The sequence below is a fragment of the Hippocampus comes genome, unplaced genomic scaffold, assembly GCF_001891065.2.
Source record: "Hippocampus comes isolate QL1 unplaced genomic scaffold, H_comes_QL1_v1.1 scaffold104, whole genome shotgun sequence".
NCBI lineage: Eukaryota > Metazoa > Chordata > Actinopteri > Syngnathiformes > Syngnathidae > Hippocampus > Hippocampus comes.
Window position 1 is genome coordinate 5,355,991 of NW_017806072.1, and position 16,586 is coordinate 5,372,576.

Genomic DNA, 16,586 nt, shown 5'->3' on the forward strand with positions numbered 1-16,586 from the left:
TATATATACATATATACATATATATGTGTGTGTGTATATATGTGTATATATATATATATGCGTGCATATAAAATAACCTCACGGAAGTGACCTGTCATGCATAATTAATATCATCCTTGAGTACATTGGAAAGGGGAAGAGAATACTGTGCTATGAAGTGTGTTTTGTGCGTAATGAAGAATAAAGCAGAGTATGATATAAAGTGTAGCTACTCACCACTGTGTCCTCAGTGAAGATGAAAGATTCACACGTATTTGCAGCTTCTTCTGCAAAAATGGGGCAGGAAATGAGGTGGCTGCATTATGTTTATGTTTGGTAATGGGGTGCTATCTTCAGAAGTGGCTTCATGCATGTGCACCACAGTGGTAAGGGAACTTTTCCAGATTAGATCCAATCGTGTGTTGGATGTAAATAGGGCCATTGTTCGCAATGTGAAACTCCATACATGTTTCATACATACTACTATGGAAAACAACTGTTAATACCATTTACCAAGTAAAAGTATTACATTGTCTTATGCAGACGTGAGATGCTAAATTAATCATTTAATCATCACACAAATGCCCGTGTTAAGCGATGATTGCCGTCTTGTCATAATGTTATCTGGGGGAATAATGCAAATGTGGTGGCCAATGTATGTGACTCTCATAATCAAAGTAATTCTTTCAAAAGGCAGAAATTGCAATTGGATGTTTTTTGTGTGTGACCTGGCCTGACTATTGACCTTGTGGTGCTCATCCATGCCCAGGAATTAACACTTTATTTTCTGTATATAGCAACCAGATTTCCTGTCTGAAGTTTATACACACACACACACACACACACACACACACACACACACACACACACACACACACGATTTGTACAGGGACCGGCTGGCAACTCTGCAGACTTAAGGCAGGGTTGAAATCTGGATGCACTTTGGACTCTTCCGGTCATTAATTAACATGTAGCCTAATGAGGCCTGGACAGCCTCAAATATTTGTTTGTTTGTGTGTGTGTGTGTGTGTGTGTGTGTGTGTGTGTGTGTGTGTGTGTGTGTGTGTGTGTGTGTGTGTCTTGTTTGCTAGTGTAGTGGAATACAGTCAACGATGTGTTATTGGGGCATTTAGTGTGGAAAGGGTTGCATTTTAACAGCTCCAAATAGAGCACAGTATTAGCAATCAACAGTACAACAGGACGTCCAAGGTCAAGCACGATCCATTTCAGGATGCTAGTAAACGTCTGATAGTTTTGGAAATTTGAGACGTTTCCCATAGGAAATAAAGCCATTATACTTTTTGCCATGGGCAAACTGTCCACATCATATTTACAATATTTTCTTTGGCGAGTTTCAAGTAATATTTTTGGGATCAAATAAGATAGCAGCTGTTCCTAATGTAGTATTAAATCAAAACACTTTGATGCTTCAGATACATATTCCTTTTGGAAGAGGGACATTCTTTTGGATTAATTGTTGCAATAAAGACAAAATGCCAAAGATAAAAATGGACATTGACTTTCTTTTTAGCTTAACTTAAGGTCGAATGGGGTATTGTGCAAAATTCTGGCATGGCCCAATATTTATGACAGCAAAGTTTTGAAGCGTATTTTCCTGATTTTGGTTGAAATCTGAATTGTATGAACTTTTGAGACCATTTCACTGTATGTATGTGTGTGTATGTGTTGTGAAGAAAAACAAGAAATGGAAACAGTGAAATGTGAACACTAAAAATAGAGAATGTCACAGAAGGTCAGTTGACTCATTCTTTGTCATTGAATATTCTTTTTACAAATTTCACAAGCTGTGTTCCTGTGTTGAAGTTGACAGGCTTGTCTTGGAGAACCAAAAGAAAAGTAAACATAAAACAAACATCTCTCATTATTACAGTTCATTGCATCATCGAACAACCCTTAATGACACTTGATGTAGATGGATATATCCAGTGTTTAAACTATAACTATTCTGCCAGTGTGTTCGCATTTGCATATCCTCTCTCGGGCCAATTTGTGTGTGCAGTTTAGCCTGAAATTTAAAGCATATGATGACACACGCCGGCAACGCCGCTCAGGGACTCTGAAGATGACTTTTTGCTCTCAAACAGATCAGTTCTTCATCATCTCTGGCTGTGCTTCTCTTGTGTCACACGACCCCCTCGTCCCTTAGCGGGGGTTGGTTATCGTGGCGTTCCGCATCTTCTGTGTACTATGGCCAGAAGCAGTATCCAGGGGCAGCAGATGAGTGTGGCCATTGGCTTCCCCCCCTCTTACTGGCCCTCCCCTCGTCCTACACAATGGGACTGATTGTCCACGCGACACACACGCACAGAGGGGGTTTTGCTCTGCTTGCGGGCTGACTGGCGCTCCCCCACCATATGCCCCATCTCCAGCGGAATGTGATTATCTTCCGTCGCTGTGGAGAGGACGGCAGTGCAGTGCGAAAAGCATAAAGGGAGAGAGAGCAAGAATGAGAGAGAGAGAGAGAGAGAGAGAGAGAGAGAGAGAGAGAGAGAGAGAGAGAGAGAGAGAGCAAGATGAGAGGTTGAGCTGAAGGGTGAGTCAGTGTCACTGAGCGAGCAAGTGAGAGGAGGGGAGGGAGTGACGGAAGGAAGGGAGGATGCGAGCAACGCAGCCAGGCAGCAGCGCAACAGCAGGCTAAATCTGCCCACCTGCTCTGAGAGGGCGAACCTTTATTTTATTTCATTTTGATTCTTTTCCGATTGGGAGTACATTTTCCTCTCTGATCCACAATCTCCACTCAGGTTAGTGCTTTACCGGCATGCGCAACGCAGTCATGGGGCGTTGGGTTGAGTGGGCTGACATATGAAGCAGCGCCACACCAGAAAGGTGTTATCTGTGTAGCACACGTACACACACACACACACACACACGCACACACACACACACACACACACACACACACACACACAAAAAAAAGAAGGGTGCCTTTTGCTGAGCCTGCTGGTTAATGAAGGAGGGGGCACACATGTTGTGTGTATGCTGTAACGTGGTGTCAGATGAGTCTCTCAGCTGCAGGGAAATGCACTAAATATCTGCAACACACACACACACACACACACACACACACACACACACATGCTTTTCCATTGGCTGCTGCTGTTTACGCCGGTTAACTGTGTTCCCTTTGAATGGAGCATTGGTCCCTGCTGTCCTGCATGAGCTGTGGGAAAATATGCACTGTTAAGTGTGTTGGCCCAGTCGTGTGTGTGTGTGTGTGTGTGTGTGTGTGTGTGTGTGTGTGTGTGTGTGTGTGTGTGTGTGTGTGTGCGCGTGTGCGTGTGTGTGTTCACTGTAGCCTGCTGCTGCTGAGCTGACTACAAACTGATTTAAAGTCAGCTTGATGATAGCTGTAATAGTTGTTGAATTGGCACTCTTGGCATAGAAACCTGCTTCTTTTTGCTTTTATTTATTTGAAACCTTGAAGGAAACATGTTTTCTTCATTGTACTTATAATAACTTCAGTATCGTGTCGTTGGCCCACTGGTTATATATATATATGAGTGTCCGTCACTGCCATGGCAACTACAGATCACCTGTTTTAACAGGCTCTATAGCACCACCAGGATGGAGAGCTACCACGTATGTTGTCTTTGCACCAGCATTGATTCAGAATTGCTACATTGAAATATGCTAAAATGAGCAGAATCATTTGCAATATAAATGGATGTGTCAACTGAAAGGAACGTTACAATGTATGTTTTCATTGAGACCTAGCAATGTTAATGCTTTCACATCTATGGACGGCTCATTTCAAAGAAATTATTCCCTTTGGTTGCTTTCGGTGTGCTTTGCTTGAGAAGCATTTTTCATTGATGGTTGTTTTTATGTTTATGTTATTGTAACACCAAAGTTCAATTTTTACAGGGCAGAAATTGATTATCGAAGAATATTACATTATTTAACAGTGTTTACAGGGCCACCACAAATTAATACAATTTACTGTCACGGCCAGATTCTGCTGCTTCAGAGTTAAATCTAATGCATCAGTCAACATTTTTACCTCACAATAATTCTGGAATGCACAGGTTTAGGTAGCCTAGTCACCATGTAACAAGGTGCCACAGTAGGAGACATCCAAAAGAACACCTCAGGTCTTGATTAATTTTTTTCTTTAAACAGCCATTAAACTTTAAATATTTTGAACAAAACACTGAACAAGAATACCATTTAGAGCCACTATAGCAGTTTTACTTAAAAAATTCCATACGTCATCCGAGCTTCAATGAGTTCCCACATGCCCCTGTAATGTTCTCAAATAGGCCTGGTTGGTAAAACACCGCTTTGGTTGACCTAATCCAAAGCGGTGTTGAGGGGCCAGGATTAATTACGATGCTAGGCAGGCCGCGACGCTTTGGTTTTGCCTAAAGGAAAAGAGCGAGGAGGCCTCACTATAAGAGCTGGCCCCTCTGCTTTGAACAAAATACTGCTCACATAAAATATTTTTTCAGTATCTTCTTTTAAAATGACATAATTAGATGTTTTAGCTGCTGCTTGTTTACAGCCAGCTCAAATATTTTGCAGTTATCAGAGTTTGAGTCCCTGTCAGTCCGTACATTATATAGTACTAGAGTATGCCAACTTAGATGACTATACTGTACGTCAGCAAATATGATCATGCTGTACTACTAAAAGAAAGGGTGAGATTTTCTGCAGTGGTGCGACCAACTGAAAAAGTTGATCACACCACTGCAGAAAATCACTACTACTGTTCATCCTCAGCACTTTTGTTAGAAAATCACTACTATAGAGATAGTCAAAAAATACTTTTTGTTCTCACTGGGATGGGGAAATAGACGTGGTATGAACTGAAATGTGCATATGAAAAAGAGAACATGTTTCTCAAGTGAAACTAAAAGGAGGAAGAAGGCAGCCCTATCGCAGTGAATCGCAATGTACATGCAAATAGAGCTGATGTCTCAGCAGCGACTTGTGCACACCAAGTGTGATCTGTCATCACCATATTCCATTACCATTTTATTTTTCTCCTTTTTACCACATTGAGTTAGTTGTGTGTGTGCGTGTGTGCGTGTGTGTGTGTGTGTGTGTGTGTGTGTGTGTCCTTCATCTTCCTCATACTGTAAAGGCTAATGTAAGGCTGAAGTAAAAATAAAATGCTATGTCATGCCCAATGCAAAGGCACCGGCTCCTTTTTTGGCAAGGAGTCAAGTTGCTGTATTGTCCTCTCCTTTGTTCAGCGGTTTGTCTTTCTGCTGAGCTCTCATGGCACCAACCAGAAATGCTGATTCTGTTTGACATCTTATTCCCCCACGAGGTGTCAGATGAAGTGTGGCGCACACACGTGTGAGCGTGAGCGTGCGTGTGTGTGTGTGTGTGTGTCAAACAGGTTTTGAGAGAGTGAATAACTTTTTTTTTCCTCAAAGCTGCTTCAAAAGCATTTTGATTGCACTGTGGGCAGTTGTCAGCATTGAAGTCTTTGCTCTGCTACCCCACTTTGTCTATACTGGGGGTACTCAAATACTGAGTCCAAAGGTCCATTTATTAAGGTTGATCAAACCACATACTGTACGTCCTTTTCAGTCATAGCAAAAACCTCGACTGAAATAAAATGTCATTTCTTTTTTGACATGGTTGAAACAAAACGTGACCCTTGTCGTGACGCATTTCCGCATTTAGGGTACAGAGGCGTTGTAACTTCCAGTGGCTAGTTTAATAGCATTTGCATCAAACTCTTTAAAATACACACGCATAAACAGTTGTACTAACTGCAGGATGAGGATAAATGTTCTCACAAACCATTGTGACGGATCGGCCGACTTCATCGCCTCACCGGAGTGAGAGAGCGTGCAGTTTCATAACTCACCGGGGACCCAAGCAAGGAGAAACAGAAAGAAAGATGGACACACTACCTTCGTCCATTCAACTTTGCAATAAGTTAAATTGTCTTGCCGGATGATTAAACTTTCTTTCTCCTTCGCAGCTCACTGGTGAACGTGTTCAAATAAAAATCTGAACTGAAGCCGCCACGTCGCAGACTTAGCTGGAGGAGCTATTCCTTTGTCTTGAAAAAGTCACTATTTCGAAGGACATTTCCAGCTTGAAAAGCACCAGCTCCGAGCTATTGAATACACCAATTTCAAAAACCCATATGAACAGAATCTTTCAAGAATTTGGTTGTTTTTCCTTCAGATGGCACCCTGGTAGCTTGGAATTAACGGAAACCCGAAGTTGGTGCTCATCCCAATCTTTCTACCAGAAATAGCTCCTGAGCTGTCATGCAAAGTTTATTCAAAACCAAAATACCAGCATGCTGCCTTGCGTCATTGTTGGAATAAATGTTCATAAGTTTTCCCATATTTACTCCTATTGTAGTTACAAAGAGTTTGTTCAAGAGTGTGACTCTGCAGAAATCTGATTTCCGATAGGATGAGGGATTTGACAATCTAGGTGTGACCAAAAAGGTGCCGCTCTCGGCTTTTAAGTTAACATCCTTTTGGTGAATTTAACGGCTTCTGATAAAAGTTAACAGCTGCTAGTGAAGACAACATCAACTCAAGGACGACGTCTGTGGGACGTCAACAACGGCAATCACGGACTGCTGAGCCCCCAGCATGACCCTTCTGACCACCACTGGAACGCATTGTGTATTCTGATTGTACGCCCCATTTGGAGGACTCATGACTGTTCTGAAACGTGAACACTCCCCCACACCCTATTAGAAGATCGTGTATAAGGGACATCCTTTCAATAAATGCAAGGAGACAAACGCCATCTCTTCAGAGTTGACCCGGAACCTGTCACGGTTTTCATGGCAGAGCCAGTTAGAGAGCTGCTCCGAGATTGTGAACCGGCACAACGTTTTAGCGCACTCTCTCTTGCAAGAAAGACAAGCATGCCTGCCTCCTGAGTCTTCCTGTTCCTGATGTATTATTAGCATCTGATAACTAGCAAAAACCTAACAGTCATAACAGTGTTTTTGGAACTTGTCCACATTGTGTTATAATGGGCGAAAATGGAAAAAAACATACCAACACACTTTTCCCACCCTCATGGTCATGTTACAATGAAGATTATATGTGGTGATGTAGTATCGTGTGTAATTAGTAAAGCTGGGGACGAAACACTTGAGCCAGTGGCGCGGCAGGTTAGCCAGGTAGCTTGCCTCACCGTCGCAGTTATTTATCAACTTGGTGCGCTGCTTGCTAGCTTGTAAGTGGCTGAGGGCTCGAATCAACAACTGACCTTTTACTGCATTAAAATTTTAACCTTGCAAAATTATGTCAATTTTTACATTTTTTTTTCCCTGCAGAATAGTCACTTTTTCGTATCCTAACACCAGACTGAAAAGGGACATTTGTAACTCGAGGTTCCACTGCCGGTGGTCAGCAGGTTGGATGCGGTCCACTGGCCACCCAATGAGTACCACTTGTCTCTACCAAAGAACAAACGTTTTTTTGTTTTTTTTTTAATGATCGTACATAGATGTATGCCAAACTGTACACCTTAAGACTTGCAGGCATTGAGTAAAAGGCTTTAAACATTAAGTGACAAAACATTGAGGTGTACTCTGCCATGTTTAATTGCTCTAATTGAATTTAGAGGCTTGATGTTTTGTGTTAAAGTTTTTTTTTTTTTTAAAACACCACCAATGAAAAGCATTGAAAACCTCTGCTCATTCTCCACAATTTCCGGACAGAAAAAGATCAGGATGGATGAAACTTCTTGACTTCATTTTGTCAATGTCTTGAAACCGGTTGGGAAAAGCCAGAGGCTACATGGCAAACAAGCTCCCAGACAGTGAAACGAATGAGACGCATGTGATCAGCCCCACAGAAATAGTTTTTTTTTTAATTTCATTGCTGTCACTATATAAATCGAAGATTATGTTGGTGTTAAATATTACTGTGGCATGTCACATGGCAATTGAGTCGCTGAATGTTTTGCTGCCTCAGATCACTTCACTCACGCCGTGTGAGCAAAACATTCAGCCAATTTGTCCTTTGCTGGCAGTGTTGGTAGGACAGTAAATGCATTGCAAAACGAGTGATTTAGAAGTAATGCAACTTATCACATGAAAGTACATTTCATTCCGGTATGTGCGATCAGTATTAAAATCATCATGCACTGGACCAAAGCAATTGACCACAAATATGTCACACACACACACACACACACACACACAAACACACACACACACACACACACACACACACACACACACCTCGCTGCACAAATGTCATTAAAAACTATTAACTATGAAAAACTAACTAAAATTAATCTGAACTGTCATGTCCCAGCAGATAGCGGTGCGTGTACACAGTATCAAACGGCAGATATAAATAGATTAAAGAAGAAAGATCAACTTTCCAGCGGTTTTAATGGTCCAAATCAAATCATAGCTTTCCACATTGACCCCCATTCAAATTGGGTGGCAGATGAAATTCCCAGAATGCACCGCATCACTCTGAGAACTTCAAGTGGTATTAGAATTATAATTATTATTACCGGTAGTAGACCAACCTGAACACCGTTCATTAAAATTGATAGCACATAGAATGCATTCATGGTTTGGCTTCTTGCCACATAAACTCAATAAATGTGCACCCGGGCTGCCTGTCGCTATTGAATATTTTTAGAACCGATTATTCCATCAATTAATTGGCGACAGTTTTACTTTAGAGTGTATTACTAAGCCAGTTTCCAGAAAACAGTTTATGAACAAATTATTGTTGTTTATTTGGTGTTGTTGAGTGATTAAAAAAAACAACTCAACAACAATTAAGCAATATCACACGAGAAAGAGTAATATTGTTCTCACCAACCTTGTTGAAATAGATTCAGTTACAGGTTCCGTCATTATTTTCCGACTTGTATATAAAAGCAGATGACATGACAGAAATCAGAGGATACCGGTAATTACTCCTGAGAGGCTGAAATCAAAAGGATTTGGACAAGTTGAAGCTGAACAATGGCTCGAAACATTTACTCGATTAAAATTGTCAAATGATGTTCATTCATTTTTATTTTTTCTGTAACTCTCAGCGTGTTGTTGCTTCAGACTCGGCCTTCAGCAGAAGACTTTTCTGTGCATTCCAGTTTTGTGCTGAGAATGTGGACTCCAGAGCCTCTAGTCAGAGACGCTCATTCATACTCGACACAGGAATCCTGCTGGACACAATGATCTTGTTTGAGTTCTGTCTGTGCTGTTCGATGGGGCAAAATATTCCCTCTCTATTTATCTCATGTTTTATGGATCAAGTGAAATCTCAAGAATTCGATATAATTCATTTGCAAGTCAGCATCAGTGATAACATTCAGACATGCAGTGTGCAGGAAATTTGCTCTGACGGTGTACAATTTTGTCCTCCTCAAAATCACGGTTCTTAACAACGTACATGCATTTCTCTTCATCAGTTTCATAGGCTAAAACGTAATCTATGTCACTTCAGTGACACGTGGTTGAAAAATGATGACTTGTTGTTGCCAGAAGGTCAGTTATGAATGTCAATATCATAAGGTACAATGCGGCAGCTAGTGATCTCATTTTAACACAGAAGTGTATGTGGGAAAAAAAAAGCACTCGTCACTCACTCAACATCTGAAAAAAAACAGGAAATATCAGTCACTGTTAACAGAATATGACTCGACCATGCCCTCATCAACCTTCCACAAATTTCATCTTGCAGAAGTGTATGTGGGAAAAAAAAAGGACTCCTCACTCACTCAACATCTGAAAAAAAAACAGGAAATGTCAGTCACTGTTAACAGAATATGACTAGACCATGCCCTCATCAACCTTCCACAAATTTCATCTCCTCTTCCTCTGTGTCAGCAACTTCATGCCTTTTAGTCTGCATTGAACGGAGACCAGCAACAGATGAACAGAATTTCTCATGAGGTTATTTTCGGAAATGTTCCAAACTCAGCAAGTACTTTTGCTTCATAGATGGCTGCTATTTTTGGATGGAAATGGAAAAAGGCTAAAAATGGAAATGACTGCATTGAAATTGCTTGAAATAGGCTTGCGGCCCAATGGTTGAGTGGTTACCGCGTCGACCTCACAGTGCAGAGGTCGTGGGTTCGATCCCAGCTCCGGCCTTCCTGTGTGTAGTCTGCATGTTCTCCCTGTGCCGGCGTGGGTTTTCTCCGGGTATTGCGGTTTCCTCCCACATTCCAAAAAACATGCATGGCAGACTGATTGAACACTCTAAATTGTCCCTAGGTGTGAATGTGGGCGCGGATGATTGTTGGTCTCTGTGTGTCCTGCGATTGACTGGCAACCGGTTCAGTCCCCCGCCTACTGCCCGAAGACAGCTGGGATAGGCTCCAGTAACCCCTGCGACCCTTGTGAGGATAAAGCGGATGGGAAAATAGATGGATGGATGGATGGATAAGAACTTATTATAGCAATGAATTTAAGATTGAGAGTGTCAATTTCACTTCAACACACACTCTGAACCTAGAAAGCCAGGCTTGGCATTAAAGTGCTACCTATGATGAAGCCCAGTTGTTTATTTAATAGAAGTCTGCCCAGAGGGATGTGCTGATTGGATGAACAGCCTATTGATTGACATATTTCAACGCTGCCGCCGGGTGACTGTGATATGTTTTCCGCAACAGACTGGTAGGTCACAGGGGGACGGAGCAAGGGGGTGACAGGAAAGAAGAGGCACAGTGAAAAGGGCGAAGTATGAACAGAGACTATCTCTGCTTTCTACATCCGAAACGGGCCTCTTTTGACTCTTCTTGTGCTGTACCGCGACTCAATCTGTTTTTAAACCAAAAAAGACCATGAATTCCACTCTTTAACCCTGCTGAGGAGTTTGTTGCTTTACTTGTGGCCAACTACGAGCTTCAATTTCTGATTCGTATGAAGGTACTGCCTTTTTTGTGACAATTGTCATATACAGGTATATGGCAAAATACGGCGGCCCGGTGGTCGACTGATTAGCGCATCGGCCTCACAGATGCAGGTTTCGATTCCGGCTCCGGCCTTCATGTTGTGGAGTTTGCATGTTGTCCCCATGCCTGCGTGGGTTTTCTCCGGGTACTCCAGTTTCCTCCCACATTCCAGAAACATGTGTGGCAGGTTAATGGAACACTATAAATCGTCCCTAGTTGTGAGTGTGAGCACGGATGGTTGTTAGTCTGCAAAATACAAATGCACGCGCGCAGATGACCACAAAGCAAGGCTTGAAATGAAGGGTTTCACTATTTGCAGGTCAAAATTAATATTACATACAGTATAATACATATTGAAGAGTGAAAATGAGACTCAAATGCCAAAACAAAGTTACATTTTGACAAGTGGCATACTCGCGAACGATGACAGATGGCGAAGCCATGCTAAATGCCAAGCTAACCTATGAATGACATGACTAGTGCGTTAAACACCGCAATGTGATTGATGACGCTTCTGACAGACGAATCTGTCTGGAACCCCGCCGAGAACATCCAACTTTGAACAGCAAAGTTGCAGGACAATTAATATTTTCTGGAGAGAAAAATCCCACACACTACATTGAACCGGAACCGGAAATGAATTAACTTCACTGGGTCCGTCAGCTCGGCCCGTACGAATGGACAATTAGTAGGCCTCTCGCAGGTGAAGCCAAATAAGAGCCATCTTACGTTGCCACTGTTGCTGACAACTTTTTTTTTTTAGCTGAGAAATAAATGAATGCTCCACAATGTTAGAAAGATACTCTTCGAATGAAATCATTGATTCGCAAAACTATTCCACAAAGGAAAGAAAATTTATCATTGCCATGTATCCCACTGGACATCCTCTGTATTTTCTCATGTATTCCCGTTCAAAAGTGGACAGAATGCTAATTTGACCATAGCTGAGTTTTGACAGAATTGAAGGGAGATGGAAACAGTTCATTTAGCACACTTACTGTACTGTAATGAATCAATTCTGAACTGGTTCCAAATGACATTATAAATGATGATGTGGAATTTCAAACAGCATCGAGCAGCATTCCTCTGTACTTTAAATTCATTTTGGAAAATGGCATTGAACATATCCCAATCCTTAATTGATCATTTGTTCTCCCTTTTTTTTTTGCACTTGTGTGGGCTTTTAGGCATTGATTTTTCAGTGTTTAAGCCTCGCCTCAGGCCGGTGTTAACTGAGGGCTAGTTTCAAACGCAGACGAACTTGTTAACCAGCTAAAACAGAAGTGTGTGTTCAGATCATGCTAAAAGCGTTTCTTCACATCCTGGCCCGTGCAGGGTGCGTGCTGCGAGATGAGACGAGCAGTGGCTGCTTTAAGTACACTTCACGGGGCATGCGGTTGGCTCAATTTTAATGCAGCTGCAGCAGCAGCTATAATATTATCGGCTCTACCACATGCTCTGCATTAAAATTGCCTGGAGCTGCTATTTCGATGTGGTGCGAGACAAATAACATGAAGTAGAAATAGTCTAGCTGCTTTTCATGCATTCTTTTTAGGAAAATCTCTAATGCCAGCATGAAAGCATTCATCCCCAATAATGCTGTTGTGTTTTAATGTTCAGAGTCAAGCATTTGCGGTGTTTATTATTTCCGGTGAAATTCTACATTTTGGTGGTGGCTTCAGTTCCCATTCAGTGACGGTGAGAACAACTGACTGGCAAACTGTCCAGCGTGTCGTCTGCCTTTCGCCCAAAGTCATCTTGCATAGCATCCACTTCACCCCATTGACCCCGAAGAGGATCAGCAGTATTGAAAAGGATTGAATAAATGTTGGTGGCAAATTAATAGGCAAACACTGAAATTGTTTCTCAGTGTTTGTTTTCACTCAGTAAATAATGTCTCTTGATTCCTTCGTCTCATTCACCTGGCTTGCGTGCTTCTTCGTCCCTTTATTCTTGTGAGATGCATTGCGAGTCGGCTTTAGCTATGTTCCACTATTGACAAGAAATTGTGGGAGATTTTAGAAGGAGTGCCTCTAATCAATTTTTTTATGTAAATAAGAGAAATCAACTAATTCTGTTGTCCTGACACAAAGGGTCTCATCTGGTTGTTTCAGCCACATAAAAAGCTCGACAAGGTCATTTCATTTTCACTTAATTATGAATGGGGCTGACCCATAAGTCTTTGGTAATTGTCAATTCCGTGTGGGCAGGAGAGTGGGGACATGGCTCCACCTGCTCTCATTTGATAACCAAGGTCTCTCATCTGTGGGGCATGAAAAGAGAACACACACACACACACACACACACACACACACACACACACACACACACACACACACACACACACACACACAGGATATCGCAAGCATGATCTGCAGTGTGATTAAAGGGGCGTGACTTGGCATGTAAATGTGTTCCCCACATTCCTTTATGTGTCAATTTCATCAGAATAATAGTTGTCAATCAAGGAAAGCTATGCAAATGCACAGTCTGATCTTTCACTCCAATATTGACGGGCTGGGTGATGTTTCCATTTCGATGCTCAATGCAGCTTTTTTGGCAAGCGGTCTTATGTGCGTATACAGTGATCCCTCACTAATTTGCGATTCACTTATTGCGGATTCAGTGCATCGCGGATTTTTCAAAAATATTCATTAAAAAAAAAAAATACAGCGAAAATGCCGCAAAAGGTCTGCGAGAGGCAGCGAAAATCAGCAAAACAGTGAGTCACATAAAGCAACATATACAGTACTACATGTGTATTTCATGTTTATGTTGACTGTATTTTGTTATTTATACACTAATCTAACCTAATTTATACATCTTTTATATATATATATATAAGAAAAGATAAGAAAACCTTTATTAGTCTCGCAATGGAGAAATTCCCAATTCACAGCAGCAAAGTTATGAAAGTAAGATGTAGAACAACAAAATATAGGAGCTGCTGGAAAGGCAGCCACTATATATATATATATATGTATTAGTATATATACAGTATACACTCACACACATGTACATATACCTGTAGGGGTGGCGTACCTACTTTGCGGATTTTCCTCTTTCGCGGGGGGTTCTAGTCCCATTAACCGCGATAAGCGAGGGATCACTGTATATATTTGTACATTCCTATATAATATATCTATTTCTGCATTTGGGACTGAGTTGAAAGTAGATTAAGTTGTCAGAATCAGGGTGGTGGCCATATTTACTGATGTACCATAATTTGTAATTGCGGTTGTTTACCGTGGTTGCACTCGAAAGACAACTTGCCTGGACACATAACTTTGTACATAATGGATCAAATGCGGCATGGCAGATTGACGTTAAACCGTACTTGTTGGAGCTCGCTCATTTTCATCTTTCCACTTGTGAGTGCTCTCTCAGCTACCTTCTTGACGACGCGTTGCACCTCAGAGATTTTGTCGTCTGCTTCGGTGTCCCTCATCGTCTCTGTTTCCTACTCCCGCCTGAGATTTATCCATAATTTATTCTCGGTGAAATATGCAAACTGACTGTGAGTAAGTCGTTGATGGCAGCAGCTTAGCCCTCCTCCTCATTTCCTCGTCATGCGTGGTTTCTAGGAAACCGGTTTGTAAAGTGACGGGGCAGGTACTGTGATGGTAAATACATTCACCGAGCCGTCAAGTCAACCTGTCGTTGAAGAACAAATTGGACTCTTTTCAAGAGGACGACTTCAAGTGTTTACAAAATGACCGCGATGGAGGATCATCATGTGGAGTTCAACATGAGGAAGGCGCTGCAGTTTTGGAAAAAAGTGTACTCAGGTACTGTGGATTTTTGGGGGACCGGGGGGGCAGTTAAAGAGCTGGCCAGATTACAAGCCTTTCTTGCTTCCTGTGGATACAACAGAGCTTTTGAACTTTCTTGTAGAAACCAAACACTTGCTGCATTGTTGTTATGGTAGAACCATTTTAAAAGTGTGTTCTCGTGGGTATAACAACACTGAAGACAGGGCAACGAGATTCATTAGGGACAAACCATAACGAGGAAATGCTGAGAATATTTCTTTTGTGAAGGCACAGCCATCATTTGGGAGTTTATTGCTGTTTTTCTTCTGCTCACAGAGCGTATGTGAGCACTAGGAGTTGACATGACACTTTGAGAAGTCAAGTACAAAGCTGCTGTCATGAGGAATAGTCTTCACTCCGACCATGTCAGCTTGTTGCTATGGAGAAGGCCGACACAGAAAATCGTGTTTGCGACCGCATGCATGTCAACTGTATGAGATAATAGCTGCGGCAAAACCCTACAGAGGTACCTATGGGATTATTAAAAATGCACTCACAGGTCCCGCTCTATTAAAAATATACACGCAAAAACAGGCCAAACTCGAATGTTCAAACAAATAAATGTAGAAGCCGGTCTGCTATACGGGCGTACCCGGGATTACATCTGCCAAACTCAAAACAGCCAGACAGCTTATTTAGCTTGTTCTTGGGAGGAGTTTATGAATTCAGAAATAGAATCTTAATTGTCATTATATAACCAAATTGAAGATATACAAATGAATTCAGCGCACGCAATATTTTTCATCAAAACTGAGATGAATCATAATGGCCGATATTGCGTCTTTAAATGGTGTGTTGAAAAGGCAAAGCGGTGCCACCGTGCCAGCATAGTGCAGGCCAAATCAGAGAGTGAGAGTGAGAACTTTTTCTAGGAACAAAGATGATCCTGACATACTTTCTCGTGCATTCAGCAAGGCAATTTTGGAGTTTCTGAATGATCCCTGGGCTGACTTGAAAGCCAGTGACAAGACGAGTTGTAACACATTACCTGGGACAACCACTCCTTTGAGCTCTGTGTTTCCTGCCCGGGTCATTTCAGCACATGGACAATTGGTGCTGAACTTTTACCACAGTATATTTTGGGGGTGCTTTTTTTTATGGATTCAATGTTTGTTTCATAAAAATGTTTCATTTCATTGGGACTTATCCACTTTGTTAGTGTAGCTTTGTGGTAGACTACAGTGTGTTGTGAGGTACAAATTTAGGTTACGTTGCCGAGGTAGGAACTGAACTCAGTCGTATACCAAAGACAACCTGCTGAGCAATTCTAGAGCAATGCGTGATATGCTTCACATTCTAAGTGTGGGTTTCTACATTTGGTTTGGAGCAGAAAAAGTCTGGGGGGGTGGAGACTGTGATCCAATGAAAACCAAGGCACCTATCGAAGCTGCTGTATTGACACTCGATAGACGGTGCAAGTTTACCTCGTGTTGTGATTGTATGGCTTTTATGTTTTGGAGGTTTGATTCTACGTCATTGCTATTTAGTTTATTGGCAATGTTACTAAATGACTAACTCGCATGAAAGAGGAAAAACAGGTTTGAAATTGAGTAATTTGACATCATGTTTGCCATCGACTTCCTACAACAGATAGCTATTTTTTTCACCACCAGTGCTTTTGTGCCGCCCACGGGTCCCTGTTATCATTTCATCAAGTTTGACATTCAGCTAAAGGTTGCGTAATGGTAACGATTAAGCTGAGATCTGTTTTCCTCCACAACCAGTTAGCAGCATTTACTTTCTATCTCGCCTCGAGTATGTGCACCTGATTGTGTCCAGTCCGTCGTCATGGCCTTTTTGCTTGTCGATTCGCCAAAGGTTGTTGAATGTGAAAATAGGATGTTGATAGTTTGGAGGAAGATATTTTGCAGCAAGCCAGTTGCTGGGCACTGAACGTCGTGGGCACCATTTTTT

General features: G+C 41.8%; 1 protein-coding gene across 3 annotated transcripts in view; it reads left to right on the top strand.

The window, feature by feature from the left end:
* The window catches only part of fgd4a (FYVE, RhoGEF and PH domain containing 4a), a 56,349-nt gene that overhangs the window by 12,828 nt on the left and 26,935 nt on the right, over positions 1 to 16,586 (top strand). The window contains exon 1 of one of the 3 annotated variants that reach the window (XM_019894051.1): positions 14,501 to 14,648. The exons of the other annotated variants lie outside the window; for them this stretch is intronic. Within the exon in view, the coding sequence (XP_019749610.1) occupies positions 14,573 to 14,648 (76 nt within the window). The 5' untranslated portion in view covers positions 14,501 to 14,572. Of the gene's footprint in view, positions 1 to 14,500; positions 14,649 to 16,586 lie in introns of those variants that run through there. 3 annotated transcript variants of the gene reach the window in all.